This window comes from Procambarus clarkii, chromosome 53 (genome assembly GCF_040958095.1).
Source record: "Procambarus clarkii isolate CNS0578487 chromosome 53, FALCON_Pclarkii_2.0, whole genome shotgun sequence".
In the NCBI taxonomy this organism is placed as follows: Eukaryota; Metazoa; Arthropoda; class Malacostraca; order Decapoda; family Cambaridae; genus Procambarus; species Procambarus clarkii.
In genome coordinates this window covers 33,332,419-33,351,216 of record NC_091202.1, presented here as the reverse complement: position 1 = coordinate 33,351,216, position 18,798 = coordinate 33,332,419, and the positions used below count along the sequence as shown (strand labels likewise).

Sequence of the window (18,798 nt, the reverse complement as noted above, 5' to 3'; positions counted from 1 at the left end):
CCTTTCAGTGCTCGCGGCGAAGATGATAGGGTTGCCGAAGACAGTCCGGCACACAGAACTACTGATGATGGAAAGGCGGGGCTTAAGAGCATACACTCGACCCTACAACCACAACCACAACCCTACAACCACAACTAGGCGAGCACGCGCGCAAAAGACAAGCACCCACGGCTGTTTTACACCTCTTCAAAGAGGCGCGGAAAGGCGGAAAACAGACTTGGAAATTCTGCTTGGCGAACCACAAAGTGGAGTCTGGTGCCGCGGCAGGACTGATCACTCGCCAGGGATAATTACATCTTATGGTCTCCCTGACAAGTTCTGGCCCCATCACTGGGATTGGGATGTGGGATATGAGCCCGCTTTGATCTGGCTCACGCTGGGGTCCTGGGGGAGAGAGAGAGAGAGAGAGAGAGAGTGACAAATTTGGGGAGGAAAAGAGAGCGGTGTGTGAGTATGTGAGAGAGAGAGAGAGCCATTACGACTATATAACACTTGGAAGGGGCCAGGATAAGGATTTGGGATGGGACGGGCGGAAGGAATGGTGCCCAACCACTTGGACGGTCGGGGACTGAAGGCCGACCTGCATGAAGAGAGACCGCCGCTCTACCGTCAAGTGCTTAGATATAATCAAGGAATATCAGACAGACAACAAGACACAGAGACAAAGTTAGAGTCTAAACTAGAGACTAAAGTCAGAGATAAACAGACAGAGATAAGGAGGGAAGGAGAGAGAAAGGGGAGAGGGATGGTAGACGACTGAAGAGAGGGAAGGTGAGAGGGGGAGACATGTGGAATGGGGGCAAAGAGGGGAGGAGAGGTAAGAAAGAGGGAGATTGGGAAGGGGGAGTTGGGATAGGGTTTTAAAATGGTCAAAAGATTGGCAGATGCAGTTTAATACTGACAACTGCCAATCCCTTGTAAGGTCTGTAAGGCTTGGTTTTGAGCTAGTTAATGTAAAGTTTTGAGGCTAGGTAATGATGATAGGGTTCAAGATACGAGCTAGATGGTGTTGAGACTGCGAAAGGGATCTGGGAGTTATGACTAGAAAATATTTAAAACCAAAAAATGATTGCGTAAATATTCGTAATAAGACAAATAGAACACTGGGATTTATTTATCGAAACTTTTTTAATGAGACTCCTAGTGGTGCTCATGGCCATTTTGAACAATTTTGTTCAGAGTCTGCTGCGTTCTTGTTAATATCTGTTATATCGTCTGAGTTTTAGATATCATTCCTAAAAAAAAAAAGCTGTCTGGATTTTCGACTTTTATTTGGTTTATTCAGGTGGTGAACATAGCCTCATACTGTTATCTTGTTTATTCAGGTGGTGAACATAGCCTCATACTGTTATCTTGGGATTTCGAAAATTTCTTTGTCGTCCACTCTCTATGAACCTTCACTTGTAAGTGTAGGCTGCTGTGTATTGCAAGAGGGGCGGCAGAGGTAGAACTTTCCTGGATGACAGCCAGAGTGCGTGGGGGGTGCCAGAGTGCATTGGGGGAGCCAGAGTGCATGGGGAGTGCCAGAGCGCATGGGGGGGAGCCAGAGTGCATGGGGGTGCCAGAGTGCATAGGGGGTGCTAGAGTGCATAGGGGGGAGCCAGAAGGCATGAGGGGGAGCCAGAGTGATTGGGGGTGCCAGAGTGCATGGGGGGAGCCAGAGTGCGTGGGGAGAGCCAGAGTGCGTGGGGGGGGGGGGCAGAGTGCATGGGGGGAGCCAGAGTGCATGGGGGAGACAGAGTGCATGGGGGGTGCCAGAGTGTATGGTGGGTGCCAGAGTGCAAGGGGGGGTGCCAGAGTGCATGGGGGGTGCCGAAGTGCATGGGGGTCACAGAGTGCGTGGGGGGTGCCAGAGTGTGTGGGGGAGACAGAGTGCATGGGGGGTGCCAGAGTGTATAGGGGGTGCCAGAGTGCATGGGGGAGACAGAGCGCATGGGTGGTGCCAGAGTGTATGGTGGGTGCCAGAGTGCAAGGGGGAAACCAGAGTGCATGGGGGGTGCCGAAGTTCATGGGGGTACCAGAGTGCATGGGGGGTGCCAGAGTGCATGGGGGGTGCCAGAGTGTATGGTGGGTGCCAGAGTGCATGGTGGGTGCCAGAGTGCATGGGGGTCCCAGAGTGCGTGGAGGGTGCCAGAGTGCGTGGGGGAGCCAGAGTGTATGGAGGGAGCCAGAGTGCAGAGGGATGCCAGAGTGCATGGGGGAGCCAGAGGGCATGGGGGTGCCAGAGTGAATGGGGGTGCCAGAGTGCATGGGGGTGCCAGAGTGCATGGGGGGTAGCCAGAGTGCATGGGGGGTAGCCAGAGTGCATGGGGGGTAGCCAGAGTGCATGGGGGGTAGCCAGAGTGCATGGGGGGAGCCAGAGTGCATGGGGGGGAGCCAGAGTGCATTGGGGGGGAGCCAGAGTGCATGGGGGGGAGCCAGAGTGCGTGGGGGGGAGCCAGAGTGCATGGGGGGGAGCCAGAGTGCATGGGGGAGCCAGAGTGCATGGGGGAGCCAGAGTGCGTGGGGGGAGCCAGAGTGCATGGGGGTGCCAGAGTGCATGGGGGGAGCCAGAGTGCATGGGGGGAGCCAGAGTGCATGGGGGGAGCCAGAGTGCATGAGGGGAGCCAGAGTGCATGGGGGGTGCCAGAGTGCATGGGGGGAGCCAGAGTGCATGGGGGGAGCCAGAGTGCATGGGGGGAGCCAGAGTGCATGATGGGAACCAGAGTGCATGGGGGATGCCAGAGTGCATGATGGGAACCAGAGTGCATGGGGGGAGCCAGAGTGCATGGGGGGAGCCAGAGTGCATGGGGGGAGCCAGAGTGCATGGGGGGAGCCAGAGTGCATGGGGGGGGAGCCAGAGTGCATGGGGGGGGAGCCAGAGTGCATGGGGGGGGAGCCAGAGTGCATGGGGGTGCATGTGTGAAAATCCTGGTCCGACTTCAGTGGAAGCCTCAGAAAACACTCTTGATTTAAGCAGAACTTCAGGCTTCAGTCCTCATACCATGTTGGGGCTTAGTTGACCCAAGTATGAAGGCATGGTAACACTCACCGCATAGGTTCGAATCCTCATCACGGCTCTCTACGGATTTTCACATTGATACATCACGTTAGTGTGATTACTCTATGTGTATAGGCTCAATGATCGGGATTTTATATTATGATTTTGCATACGTGAAACAAATATTTAGGATTTTGTTCCTAAAAACAAATGTTTTGGGAACAAATGTTCAAATTAATGTTCAACAAACAAACTAGGAACAGATGTTCCTAAAAACAAATGAACATCTGCTTGAAAATATTCCGTAAAGGAACATTTTCAAGCAGAATTTGTCCGCTTCGGCAGTAACATTTCTTCAACTCCTTTTGTCGGAAATTCCGACACTAAAGACTAACTCCTACCATACTTAGCAATTGTTATGTTAGGCAAATATTAAAACTAACCCCAAATAGCTTAGTGAATCATTTAAAGAAATTCGGATTTCAAGAGTACTCATAGAAAATGGGATTATTGCCACGAATTACCTATTCATTCATCATACTTACATTAAATAATCCTTAAACTGCCAGTCAGGGGATCAAATTAAATAAAAATGTGTTACCCATGACTGGACATAATTAAATCATGAATAAAATCAAAGTCTCCTTCACGTTGTGGATAAAAGACAGAATTAGAACCACTAGATGAGGCGTCCCTTTGAGCTGGGGAGGAGTAGTGACGCCATTATAGAGACAAGCTTGCCCCAGCCAACACCCGTGTCCAGCCAACACCCGTGCCACAGCCAACACCCGTGCCACAGACAACACCCGTGCCCCAGCCAACACCCGTGCCACAGCCAACACCCGTGCTCCAGCCAACACTCGTGCCCCAGCCAACACCCGTGCCCCAGCCAACACCCGTGCCACAGCCAACACCCGTGCGACAGCCAACACTCGTGCCCCAGCCAACACCCGTGCCCCAGCCAACACCCGTGCCCCAGCCAACACCCGTGCCCCAGCCAACACCCGTGCCCCAGCCAACACCCGTGCCCCAGCCAACACCCGTGCCCCAGCCAACACCCGTGCCCCAGCCAACACCCGTGCCACAGCCAACACCCGTGCCACAGCCAACACTCGTGCCCCAGCCAACACCCGTGCCACAGCCAACACTCGTGCCCCAGCCAACACCCGTGCCACAGCCAACACCCGTGCCCCAGCCAACACCCGTGCCACAGCCAACACTCGTGCCACAGCCAACACTCGTGCCCCAGCGAACACCCGTGCCCCAGCGAACACCCGTGCCCCAGCCAACACCCGTGCCCCAGCCAACACCCGTGCCCCAGCCAACACCCGTGCCCCAGCCAACACCCGTGCCACAGCCAACACCCGTACCCCAGCCAACACCCGTGCCCCAGCCAACACCCGTGCCCCAGCCAACACCCGTGCCCCAGCCAACACCCGTGCCCCAGCCAACACCCGTGCCCCAGCCAACACCCGTGCCCCAGCCAACACCCGTGTCCCAGCCAACACCCGTGCCCCAGCCAACACCCGTGCCCCAGCCAACACCCGTGCCCCATCCAACACCCGTGCCCAATCCAACACCCGTGCCCCAGCCAACACCCGTGCCCCGGCCAACACCCGTGCTCCGGCCAACACCCGTGCCCCAGCCAACACCCGTGCCCCAGCCAACACCCGTGCCCCAGCCAACACCCGTGCCCCGGCCAACACCCGTGCTCCGGCCAACACCCGTGCTCCGGCCAACACCCGTGCCCCAGCCAACATCCGTGCTCCAGTCAACACCCGTGCCACCGCCAACACCCGTGCCACCGCCAACACCCGTGCCCCAGCCAACACCCGTGCCCCAGCCAACACCCGTGCCCCAGCCAACACCCGTGCCCCAGCCAACACCCGTGCCCCAGCCAACACCCGTGCCTCAGCCAACACCCGTGCCCCAGCCAACACCCGTGCCCCAGCCAACACCCGTGCTCCAGTCAACACCCGTGCCACAGCCAACACCCGTGCCCCAGCCAACACCCGTGCCACAGCCAACACCCGTGCCACAGCCAACACCCGTGCCCCAGCCAACACCCGTGCCCCAGCCAACACCCGTGCCCCAGCCAACACCCGTGCCACAGCCAACACCCGTGCCCCAGCCAACACCCGTGCTCCAGTCAACATCCGTGCTCCAGCCAACACCCGTGCCACAGCCAACACCCGTGCCACAGCCAACACCCGTGCCCCAGCCTACACCCGTGCTCCAGCCAACACCCGTGCCACAGCCAACACCCGTGCCACTGCCAACACCCGTGCCCCAGCCAACACCCGTGCCCCAGCCAACACCCGTGCCCCAGCCAACACCCGTGCCCCAGCCAACACCCGTGCCCCAGCCAACACTCGTGCTCCAGTCAACACCCGTGCCACAGCCAACACCCGTACCCCAGCCAACACCCGTGCCCCAGCCAACACCCGTGCCTCGGCCAACACCCGTGCCCCGGCCAACACCCGTGCTCCGGCCAATACCCGTGCCCCAGCCAACACCCGTGCCCCAGCCAACACCCGTGCCCCAGCCAACACCCGTGCCCCGGCCAACACCCGTGCCCCGGCCAACACCCGTGCTCCGGCCAACACCCGTGCTCCGGCCAACACCCGTGCTCCGGCCAACACCCGTGCTCCGGCCAACACCCGTGCTCCGGCCAACACCCGTGCTCCGGCCAACACCCGTGCTCCGGCCAACACCCGTGCTCCGGCCAACACCCGTGCTCCGGCCAACACCCGTGCTCCGGCCAACACCCGTGCTCCGGCCAACACCCGTGCCCCAGCCAACACCCGTGCCCCAGCCAACATCCGTGCTCCAGCCAACATCCGTGCTCCAGTCAACACCCGTGCTCCAGTCAACACCCGTGCTCCAGTCAACACCCGTGCCCCAGCCAACACTCGTGCCCCAGCCAACACCCGTGCCCCAGCCAACACCCGTGCCCCAGCCAACACCCGTGCCCCAGCCAACACCCGTGCTCCAGTCAACACCCGTGCCACAGCCAACACCCGTGCCCCAGCCAACACCCGTGCTCCAGTCAACACCCGTGCCACAGCCAACACCCGTGCCCCAGCCAACACCCGTGCTCCAGTCAACACCCGTGCCACAGCCAACACCCGTGCCCCAGCCAACACCCGTGCTCCAGCCAACACCCGTGCCCCAGCCAACACCCGTGCCACAGCCAACACCCGTGCTCCAGCCAACACCCGTGCCATAGCCAACACCCGTGCCCCAGCCAACACCCGTGCTCCAGTCAACACCCGTGCCCCAGCCAACACCCGTGCCCCAGCCAACACCCGTGCTCCAGTCAACACCCGTGCCACAGCCAACACCCGTGCCCCAGCCAACACCCGTGGTCCAGTCAACACCCGTACCACAGCCAACACCCGTGCCCCGGCCAACACCCGTGCCCCGGCCAACACCCGTGCCTCGGCCAACACCCGTGCCCCGGCCAACACCCGTGCCCCGGCCAACACCCGTGCCCCGGCCAACACCCGTGCCCCGGCCAACACCCGTGCCCCGGCCAACACCCGTGCCCCGGCCAACACCCGTGCCCCGGCCAACACCCGTGCCCCAGCCAACACCCGTGCCCCATCCAACACCCGTGCCCCGGCCAACACCCGTGCCCCGGCCAACACCCGTGCCCCGGCCAACACCCGTGCCCCATCCAACACCCGTGCCCCATCCAACACCCGTGCCCCATCCAACACCCGTGCCCCATCCAACACCCGTGCCCCGGCCAACACCCGTGCCCCATCCAACACCCGTGCCCCATCCAACACCCGTGCCCCATCCAACACCCGTGCCCCGGCCAACACCCGTGCCCCAGCCAACACCCGTGCCCCAGCCAACACCCGTGCCCCAGCCAACACCCGTGCCCCAGCCAACACCCGTGCCCCAGCCCACACCCGTGCCCCAGCCAACACCCGTGCCCCAGCCAACACCCGTGCCACAGCCAACACCCGTGCTCCACCCAACACCCGTGCCCTAGCCAACACCCGTGCCCCAGCCAACACCCGTGCCACAGCCAACACCCGTGCCCCAGCCAACACCCGTGCCCCAGCCAACACCCGTGCCCCAGCCAACACCCGTGCCCCAGCCAACACCCGTGCCCCAGCCAACACCCGTGCCCCAGCCAACACCCGTGCCCCAGCCAACACCCGTGCCCCAGCCAACACCCGTGCCCCAGCCAACACCCGTGCCCCAGCCAACACCCGTGCCCCATCCAACACCCGTGCCCCATCCAACACCCGTGCCCCGGCCAACACCCGTGCCCCGGCCAACACCCGTGCCACAGCCAACACCCGTGCTCCACCCAACACCCGTGCCCCAGCCAACACCCGTGCCCCATCCAACACCCGTGCCCCATCCAACACCCGTGCCCCATCCAACACCCGTGCCCCGGCCAACACCCGTGCCACAGCCAACACCCGTGCCCCAGCCAACACCCGTGCCCCAGCCAACACCCGTGCCCCAGCCAACACCCGTGCCCCATCCAACACCCGTGCCCCAGCCAACACCCGTGCCCCAGCCAACACCCGTGCCCCATCCAACACCCGTGCCCCGGCCAACACCCGTGCCACAGCCAACACCCGTGCTCCACCCAACACCCGTGCCCCAGCCAACACCCGTGCCCCATCCAACACCCGTGCCCCGGCCAACACCCGTGCCCCAGCCAACACCCGTGCCCCAGCCAACACCCGTGCCCCAGCCAACACCCGTGCCCCAGCCAACACCCGTGCCCAAGCTCACAGAGAACCAGTCTCTGATCAACAGTGCGAGTTCGCTAACATTGGGAACTATTAGATTTCCGATTAACTAACCAAGTATACATCATTACATATATCTATATATTATCATATACATATATTATATCATATATATTACATATATACATATATACATTACAATATACATCAACCTAGTATATATCATTCTTTGGCATTCATGTGTATATTTGGGGTTGACAGCTATGAATATACAGCTTAAATTAGAAAATAAATCCTAAATAAATCAATTAGAAATAAATGAGTAAAATTAATAATAAATCATTAAATAAATTCCTGCTGGGAGATATTTTCCACACCTTTCTTGAGAGTTTCAGTGCTTGCAAAGGCTTGCAAAGGCTTGCAAAGGCTTGCAAAGGATCTTGCAAGTTATGTATACTTTCCCAGTCAATTCTTTTATTGTTAAAATTGAAATTATTGATTATGCCTTCATGCTTGTAAATCCTTTAGGACCAATTACGACCAATGTCGTTAGTTTGAACTAAAACGTGATTGTGGTATCCTCCAGAGGATACCTGATCAACCAGGCTGTGACTCATACGTCAGGCTGCGAGCAGCCGTGTCCAACAGCCTGGTTGATCTGTCCGGCAACCAGGAGAACTGGTCGACGACCGGGCCGCGGGGACGCTAAGCCCCGTAAGCACCTCAAGGTAGCCTCAAGGTAAGGTGGTGTGAGTTGTAAGCATCTGAGAGTGTGATGATCCTGTAAGATCCAGCTCCTGGTGCCTGATCACTCACTCACTCCTCCACACTCCAAGAGCTCTCCCCCCCCCCACACTCTCCCTCCCTACTCCACACTCCAAGAGCTCTCCCCCCCCACACTCTCCCTCCCTACTCCACACTCCAAGGGCTCCCTCCCCCACACACACACTCCCTCCCTACTCCACACTCCAAGAGCTGTCCCCCCACACTCCCTCAATACTCCACACTCCAAGAGCTCTCCCACCCCCCGCACACTCTCCCTCCCTACTCCACACTCCAAGGGCTCCCCCCCCCCACACACACACTCTCGGCTCTTGTGGAGCATTGCTACAGAGGCTCCACAAGCACCTGCCAACAGAGTACAAATACATTAACCACAACTGCACCTTGGCACTACAAGTCACCGTCAATCTGTTGCCAGAACCACTCACACTGGTTTCCTGAGGACTTGGCACTGTTAATTTACGTTCACTGTAACTAGACTGTTACTCTACCCACTCATGAACCTCTTACACTGCTCTCACTGTTAACTTGGCTCGATAACTGTCACGTCTACTGGGCCAGTACTCTGTAGTGCCTTAACCACTCTCACTGCTGCCACTGCTAACTCAGCATTGTTAACCACAGACACGATAGCTCACTTACATTAGGATAACCTCTATAGTTCGAGTTGCTGTTGTGTGTAGCACCTCAATGGCTTCCATTCGATTGCAATGGCAGACTGTGATGCTAGGGAAAGCTGTCTGAGCCTCCGGCACTTAGACACCTTGTCTCATCTTCACTGCTGGAGCCGCGTGAAGCGCACCCAACCATTGCCTACACTTCTAACTCAGGTAAAATAAACCTCACTTGAAACAGGTTCAAGGGTACAACCTCGTCTGAAATTCATGCCGTTCCTCAGTGAACACACATTTGTCTGTTCGAAGTTGGAGGCCAGACGCTTGGGACTAGCCTCACTCAAATTAGCAGAGGGAATGGTCTGGGGTACGGGATGAACATAGGCTGGTCGGGGGTCGCCAGAACGCAAAAGGAAACAGCGTACCAGGGAGTCAAACTTACAGTTTGATAAATCTGTATTTATCCAAATGAGCCACAGAGACGTTAGAAAGAACTTTTCACTGTCAGAGTAGTTAACAGATGGAATGTATTAGGCAGTGATGTGGTGGAGGCTGACTCGATCCATACACAGTATCAAATGTAGATATGCTACAGCCCAGTAGGCTCATGAATCTGTACATAAGTTGACAGTTGAGAGGCGGGACCAAAGAGCCAGAACTCAACCCCAGCAAGCACAACTAGGTGAGTACATATGAGGCAATAATATTTTTAAGAGAGAGAGAGAGAGAGAGAGAGAGAGAGAGAGAGAGAGAGAGAGAGAGAGAGAGAGAGAGAGAGAGAGAGAGAGGCAGAGACCGAGACAGAGACCGAGATACAGATAGACAGAGGGACAGATAAACTGAAACAAAGACACAGAAGATAGATGGATGGATAGATAAATGGATATATAGATGGATTGATATCTGCATGAATAGATATATATATAGATGGATATGAAATGGATATATAGATGGATAGACAAATGACTAGATGGAAGGATAGTTCGATAGATGGATGGTGAGATATAGTGTTAGAGAGATGTGTATGTGGATGGAAAAATAGATGGACAGATGATTGAATAGATATAGTTAGTCTAGAAAGATAGATGAATACAAAGCTAGATCGAGACAGATTTATGAATTGATGGATGCATAGATGGATGGATAAAAAGATAGATGATACAGATGTGGATAGATGAACAGATAGATGAACAGATAGATGATAGAGATGTGGATAGATGAACAGATAGATGAATGGATCGATGGATGTTTAGATGTATTGATAGATGGATGGATGATGAATAGACGGATAGATAGTTGGATAAATAGATGGATATATGGATGGATAAATTGATGGATGGAAAGATAGTTGGTTTGATAGAATGATAGATGGACAGATAGATGAATGCAACCCATACATCTATTGTTGTAACTATGTATACCATCATACATAAATCATACATAGACGTAATGGACAATTAGATAGTAGAATTTGGTACTATTCACTTTATAATCGAACAAATAAAGCTAAACCCAAATTTAAATGTTCCTAGGCCTATTACAATACATATATGTACTATATTAGGCCTCTGAGAGCGTGTATTAGGCCTAGTGAGGTTTGGTTAGGTTTAATTAAGTTTTCTTTGCTGCATCAGTTAAAAAAAAAAATTCTGGATTGTCCTAATTCAATAGTACGGATTTTTACTTTCTAATTGCCCTTTACGTCAATATATGTACGAAGGTTGTCATCGTTACTATAAGTACTACCTAAATAGAAGAATAGGCTGAGGGGGGAACCTGCTGCTTGGGTAACAGCTTCTCCCCCCGTATCAACCTACCCTGGCTTTGCGCCCTGGTGAGGCCACTCCAGACCGACAACCAGGGCGCAACTCCATAGTCTCCTGAGACTGATGGATGCCTACTAGGCTGATGGACAGATGGGGAAACTGACAAAGAGACCCGGGCAACGCTGGATAGTCTACTCTCTTAGACATAAGACAAACTAATATTTAATTACGTTTAAAATCATATACTAAATGGTTGTAAGGATGGAGTCTAGTATTTAGCGAGAAAGATAAACAATATGTTATTGAGTGTTTACCGGTTATGTAGAGGGGAAGCACTATTGACCCCCCCCCCCTTAAAAGTAGGACTGACCCAGGCCTCTTAACTCAAACAGACAAGCAGACAGACAATTACACATTCTGTCTTCAAGATATAAATAGAAATGTCTGCCCCATTAATTTTTCCAAGTAATTGGTGTTGGGTTCGAAGCCAACATCGGCGGGTCGGGATAGGCATCAACGACAAGAGTACCAAGTAACACGGTGCCAAACATACCCCCACGTATGGGGGAATATGCCATCAAAAGTACATTTATGTACTTTTGATGACAAAATCACAAGAAAATCATCCTATCGTATTTTGGTCATAACTGGCAAATCTGCGTTGTTGAGCAGCACCGAATACCCACCATGGGGGGTCCTGGGGTATCATGGGCACCCCTGGGTATCCTCCCCTGGTATATACAACTGATGAACGGAGGAGTTACAAAGACGCTGCAAAGAATGTTTACAGATTCAAAGTGAACAAATATACCGGTTGATTGACGGTTGAGAGGCGGGACCAAAGAACCAAAGCCTACCCCCCCCCCACCCCGCAAGCACAACTAGGCGAGTACCGGTTTACGGAAGGCTATGAATTGAACATGAAACATGTTCAATTCATGAAACATGAATGAAACTCCTGCACTCACAAATAGGTGAGTACAGCTGGATGAGTACCCCCCCCCCTCGCACACACACACCCACACACACATACACATACCCACCCACACCCACACATACCCACCCACGCGCGCACACACACACACACCCACACCCACACATACCCACCCACACATACCCACCCACCCACACACACACACACCCCCACACCCACACATACCTGTATGTATAATACACATGCAAGTATATTATCTCGCGGCCAATATATAACGATAGAGTGTATACAAAAATGTAAACCTGTTTCATTTTGCACGGGTCCAAGGGCCTGGCCTAATTTACAACCTATATTTTCTCCAGAGAGATTTATGCTATTATCTTGCCTCGCCCCTGGAAAGCGCGCCCGTCTAAATTATCGGTTCCAGTAAATGATTTCTCTGGAAACAGTCTGGTGCTGGATTCTTCTCCCGCCAAACACACACCGAAACTACGACGTTGGTATAACGTTCGAACAAGTTTTAACACCTCCTAACCAGTTATAACAACCAATATAGCAAGTTGCAACAACGTTCTAATACGTCATAAACACGTTCAGCCAAGATGTAACAACTTTATTACAAGTTGTAACAAGCGGAAAATAGAGTCAGATACGGTTTGTGTTTCCAGGGACTTAGCGTTAAATTTCTCAATGGCAAACTCGCTGATGTGTTTGGTGTTTGCTGGATCATGTCTGCTGTCTGGTCCGGAGCTTCTGCCTCACTCACTACAGCACGTAGTGGGGGGGCTTCCTCTGCTGGTGAAGCACCAGTTGGGCTCTATTCTGGGCGCTCTAAGGGCCAGAATGAGCCCGTGCTTCACCGACCATTGCTGCTTCCCCCACTTGTTCAACTGTGCGGAAGTCAAGAAAGTTTGTAGGTCTTGGCTCCTTGTTTATGACAAGTGAAGGCGTGTCCAAACTTCATAACTTACTAAAAGGTCGTTACAAGTGATCAAGCCATTTTAAGGCACTTTACTAGAGCAATTGCGGTTAAATTGAGGCGTGTACGTGTGTGGTTGTGTTCACCTAGTTGTGCTTGCGGGGGATAAGCTCGGCCCTTTCGGTCCACTTTCAACTGTCAATCAATCAACTGATTTTTCACACACACACACACACACACACACACACACACACACACACACACACACACACACACACACACACACACACACACACACGTATCTTACAGACTGTAAGATACTTGGAACCCCTGTGGGTAAGGTTGCATTATAGCAATGACTAGGTCAGGAAGGGTGTCTAGGTCCAACAGTATTATGATTGAAGAAGAAGATAGGTTTGTGGAGAAGATGATTGGGAAATTTGTAGAGAAGAGAGATGTTTGGATAGATGATCTAATCCAGGGGATTAAAAGTGAAGTCTTTAATAAGATACAGGACGAGGTTCAAAGACTCAAACAAGAGTTTATGGATTATATTCAAGAGGAAATCACGAAGAGCAGGGTAGAATGGCAAGGAGAAATATCTAGGCTTACTAATGAATTTGGCAGGAATAAGGGAAGCTTGGCAGGGGAAGGGGGAGTAGTAGTAGGTGGAGTAGCGGGTGTGGGAGGGGTGGGGGTCAGCCAGGGAGAGGGCCACCAGCATGACCCTGAACTGAGAAAGAGGACAATCATAATCCATGGATTGCTTGAAGCCAGGGCACCATCGAGGTAGGAAAGGATGGAGATTGAGGATTTGGAGCTACAGGGGATCTTGAGAGACATGAGAGCCCAGATGGCAGGGAATGAGGTGCAAGTTCAACGACGCATTGGACCATACAACTGTGACAGGAAACGACCTGTCCTGGTACAGTTCACTAACTAAGAGGCAGTGGATTACATACTGCATCACAAACACTTACTCAGAGGTAGCGAAAATTACTACAACGTATATATTGACAAATTCATGACGAAGGAGGAACAGATTGCCCACAGAGCAAGCAAACAACAATACAACTCTTCCCATTTGAGCGCAGCTACACACCCCAGTGCTAATCCACCCCATGCTAACCAGCTCACACTTGCTTCTCAGGTCACCCCTTCCCCAAATCAGCCGCCCCTGCTTATCTCCCCAACACATCCCTTGACCCCTCTGACCCCACTGAAGTCAAATTCATCCCACATTCCAAGGACCCCCTCATCACCTCAAACCCCAAAACCCGTCCAGCCCTCATCCCCTCAACCCCAAGAACCCACCCAGCCCTCATCCCCTCAACACCCAAAGCCTACCCAGCCCTCACCCCTCCTCATCCCCTCTCCTTCCATGTGACCCCCCACCCTTGCGAGGGGGGTGGGAGGTTCCCCCCACCCCCTCTATCCTTCCCCCTCCCAACCTCTCAACCTGTATCTGACTCCCAACCTTACGCTATCTCCCAACCCCTCTATGCCCTCCCTAATCTTCAGACCCAGTATGCCCTTCCTACTCCAGACCTACCTACCCAGGCCCTACCCCAGACCTTCCTACCTACCTTCCTAGAAGCCCAGCCCCCAGTAGCCCCCCAAGCACCCCTCCTGACCTCTTTCACCCCCCATACACCCCCCGGACCCCCCCAGACACCCCCCGGATCCCCCCGGACATCCCCCGGATCCTCCCCGACCCCAGTCATTCCCCAGACACCCCCCAGATCCCCCAGATCCCCCCTGCCCCCAGTCACCCCCCAGACACCCCCAGATCCCCCCAGACCCCCAAAGAAAGGGAGAACTCTGGTACAAGAGTTTCCATGAAGAATCTCAAGGTTTGGTACACCAATGCTGATGGGGTATCTAATAAAGCAGAAGAGATAAAAGAAAGAGTGAGTGAAGCAGATCCTGACATAGTTGCAATTGTGGAAACTAAAATTAATGACATGATCTCAGATGCAATCTTTCCTGAAGGGTACCAGATGATACGAAAAGAGAGGACACAGAGACAGGGAGGGGGAGTAGCACTCCTAATAAAGCGGAAAGGGAAGTTTGAAGACCTGGGAAATCGAGTTACCAATGAGTGCACAAGCTTCATACATGGAACTCTGACAGTAGATGGGAGGAGGATTGTGATCTTGGTAATCTACAATCCCCCACCAAACAGAAGAAGACCCAGGCAGGAGTATGATGACAACAACAAAGCATATATAGATGAACTTCAGAAGGCAGCAACACTAGCCCACAGAATGAGAGCGAAGCTGCTGATCATGGGGGACCTAAATCATGGAGAGATAAATTGGGAATCAAGGAATCCCCATGGAGGGGACGAAACGTGGGGAGCAAAATTAGTAGATGTTATAGACAGGAATTTCCTGACACAACATGTGAAGGAAGACACAAGGGAAAGAGGAGGAGATGCACCGAGCCTATTAGACCTGATTTTCACCCAGAACGTAGAAGATATCGAGAATTTAGAGCATGAAATACCTCTAGGGGCCAGTGACCATTGTGTCCTAGTCTTTGACTACATGATGGAATTCAAACTTATGACCATGGGACAAGAGATCTGGGAAAGGAGAGCTGACTACAGGAAAGGGGACTATAAGAGGATAAGGGACTATCTGGGTGAAGTACAGTGGGAGGAAGAAATTAGAGGAAAAACAGTCCAAGATATGATGTACCTAGTCATACAGAAATGCCAGGAGGCCGAAGAGAGATTTATACCAACGGTAAAGGGAAAAAATAAGAAGGAATATAATAACCCATGGTTTAATAGACAATGTCAGGAAGCAAAAATGGCCAGCAGGCGGGAGTGGAGGAAGTACAGAAGACAAAGAACAGAGGACAACAGGATCAGATACAACAGAGCTAGGAACGATTACATTAACATAAGACGAACATCGGAAAGGGACTATGGGAACGATATTGCAATCCAAAGCGAAAAAACAACCTAAGTTACTACACAGTCATATAAGAAGAAAAATGTCGGTGAACGACCAAGTGACAAGACTAAGGAAGACAGAGGGGGCATATACTGAAAGTGACAAGGAAATCTGCGAGGCACTGAATGCCAGTTTCCATGGAGTGTTCACTACCGAGCCTGAGCAGCTCCCATTGTTGGAAGGCGTTACCCTAGATGAAAGACTATCAGATATAGAGGTGACAGCAGAGGAGGTAATGAAACAGTTGACAACTCTAGATGCAACTAAAGCAGTTGGACCAGACAAAGTATCACCGTGGATACTAAAAGAAGCAGCACCGGCCCTCAGCGTGCCTCTGGCAATGATCTTTAATGAGTCACTTATGTCAGGAGAATTGCCCAGTTGCTGGAAGAAGGCAAATGTCGTGCCGATCTTCAAGAAAGGTGATAGGGAGGAGGCACTTAACTATAGACCTGTATCACTGACAAGCATCCCCCTGTAAAATACTGGAAAGAATAATTAGGCTACGACTGGTTGCACACCTGGAGAACATTAGGTTTGTGAACAAACATCAACATGGGTTCTGGACAGGGAAATCGTGCCTAACAAACCTTCTGGAATTCTATGATAAAATAATGAGGATAAGACAGGACAGAGATGGTTGGGCAGACTGCATATTTCTGGACTGCTAAAAAGCCTTTGATACAGTACCGCACATGAGACTGCTGTTCAAGCTCGAGGGGCAGGCGGGGGTGGGGGGAAAGGTCCTAGCATGGATAAGGAACTACCTAACAGGAAGGAGCCAAAGAGTTACGGTAAGGGGCGAGAAGTCGGACTGGCGAACAGTAACAAGTGGAGTACCACAAGGATCGGTGCTGGGACCAATTCTATTTCTTGTATATGGTAACGACATGTTTACAGGCGTAGAGTCCTACATGTCGATGTTTGCGGATGACGCAAAGTTGATGAGAAGAGTTGTGACAGATGAGGATTGCAGGATCCTCCAAGAGGACCTGAACAGGTTGCAGAGATGGTCAGAGAAATGGCTACTGGAATTCAACACGAGCAAATGTAAAGTTATGGAAATGGGACTAGGAGATAGGAGACCAAAGGGACAGTACACAATGAAGGGGAACAGCCTACCTGTAACGACGCGTGAAAGAGACCTAGGGGTGGACGTAACACCTAATCAATCTCCTGAGGCACACATAAATAGGATAACGACAGCAGCGTACTCTACACTGGCAAAAGTTAGAACATCATTCAGAAACCTAAGTAAGGAGGCATTTAGGGCGCTTTACACTGCCTACGTAAGGCCAGTCTTAGAGTATGCCGCCTCATCATGGAGTCCCCATCTGAAGAAGCATATAATGAAACTGGAAAAGGTTCAGAGGTTTGCAACGAGACTCGTCCCAGAGCTACGAGGGATGGGGTATGAGGAGCGCCTGAGGGAACTGTGCCTTACGACACTAGAAAGAAGGGAGAGGGGGGACATGATAGGAACGTATAAGATACTCAGAGGGATTGACAGAGTGGACATAGACGAAATGTTCACACGGAATAGTAACAGAACGAGGGGACATGGATGGAAGCTTGAAACTCAGATGAGTCACAGAGATGTTAGGAAGTTTTCTTTTAGCGTGAGAGTAGTGGGAAAATGGAATGCACTTCAGGAACAGGTTGTGGAAGCAAATACTATTCATACTTTTAAAACTAGGTATGATAGGGAAATGGGACAGGAGTCATTGCTGTAAACAACCGATGCTCGAAAGGCGGGATCCAAGAGTCAATGCTCGATCCTGCAGACACAAGTAGGTGAGTACAACTAGGTGAGTACACACACATACACACACACACACACACACACACACACACACACACACACACACACACACACACACACACACACACACACACACACACACACACACACACACACACACACACACACACACTAGGGGGGCCGGTGGCTGAGCGGACAGCACGCTAGACGCGTGATACTGTGTTCCTGGGTTCGATTCCGGGCGCCGGCGAGAAACAATGGACAGAGTTTCTTTCACCCTAATGCCTCTGTTACCTAGCAGTAAATAGGCACCTGGGATTTAGTCAGCTGTCACGGGCTGCTTCCTGGGGTGTGTGTGTGTGTGTGTGGTGAGGGAAAAAATAGTAGTAACAGTTGATTGACGGTTGAGAGGCGGGCTGAAAGAGCAAAGCTCAACCCCCGCAAAACGCAACTAGGTGAATTCTCTTACACACACACACACACATACACACACACACACACACACACACACACACACACACACACACACACACACACACACACACACACACACACACACAGCATGGGTGAGGAACTACCTAACAGGAAGGAGCCAGAGGGTAATGGTAAGGGGCGAGAAGTCGGATTGGCGAACAGTAACAAGTGGAGTACCTCAAGGATCGGTGCTGGGCCCAATCCTCTTTCTAATCTACGTAAATGATATGTTTACAGGAGTGGAATCATACATGTCCATGTTTGCGGATGACGCAAAATTAATGAGAAGAGTTGTGACAGATGAGGATTGTAGGATTCTCCAAGAGGACCTAAACAGGTTGCAGAGATGGTCAGGGAAATGGCTACTGAAGTTCAACACCAGTAAATGTAAAGTTATGGAAATGGGATCAGGTGATAGACGACCAAAAGGACAGTACACAATGAAGGGGAACTGCCTACCTGTAATGATTCGAGAAAGAGACCTGGGAGTGGATGTGACACCTAATCTAACTCCTGAGGCACATATAAATAGGATAACGACAGCAGCGTACTCTACACTGTCGAAAATTAGAACTTCATTCAGAGGGTGTATTATTATAGAAATATAATATATGTATAGAAAGAGGGTGTATTCCCTCCTCTTTCCCTTGCCTTCCTTCACATGTGGTGTTAGGAAGTTCCTGTCTATATAACTTCCACTAATTATGATCACCAAACAACACACCAGAAGATGATGAGACGACGACGTTTCGGTCGTCGTTCCACTCAGTATGCTCCCCACGTTTCTTCCCCCACCGTGTGGATTCCTTGATTTCTAATCGATTACTCCATGATTTACGTCCCCCATGACCAGCAGTTTCGCTCTCATTCTGTGCGCTGTTG

At 52.2% G+C, this 18,798-nt stretch overlaps 2 protein-coding genes across 2 annotated transcripts in view; both read left to right on the top strand.

Annotated features, from left to right (window-relative positions):
* Positions 1-584: 584 nt before the first annotated feature.
* On the top strand, positions 585-7,798 carry LOC138352491 (pneumococcal serine-rich repeat protein-like). The gene is made up of 4 exons (XM_069304992.1): positions 585-666; positions 3,744-4,346; positions 4,572-7,064; positions 7,146-7,798. Exons 1-4 carry the CDS (start codon positions 585-587, stop codon positions 7,796-7,798), a joined length of 3,831 nt encoding a protein of 1,276 aa, XP_069161093.1.
* Positions 7,799-9,194: 1,396 nt separating this feature from the next.
* LOC138352490 (putative uncharacterized protein ENSP00000383309) overlaps positions 9,195-18,798 on the top strand; it is a 48,680-nt gene continuing 39,076 nt past the window's right edge. The window contains exon 1 of the mRNA XM_069304991.1: positions 9,195-9,314. Coding sequence (XP_069161092.1) covers positions 9,195-9,314 — 120 coding nt within the window. The remainder of the gene's footprint in view (positions 9,315-18,798) is intronic.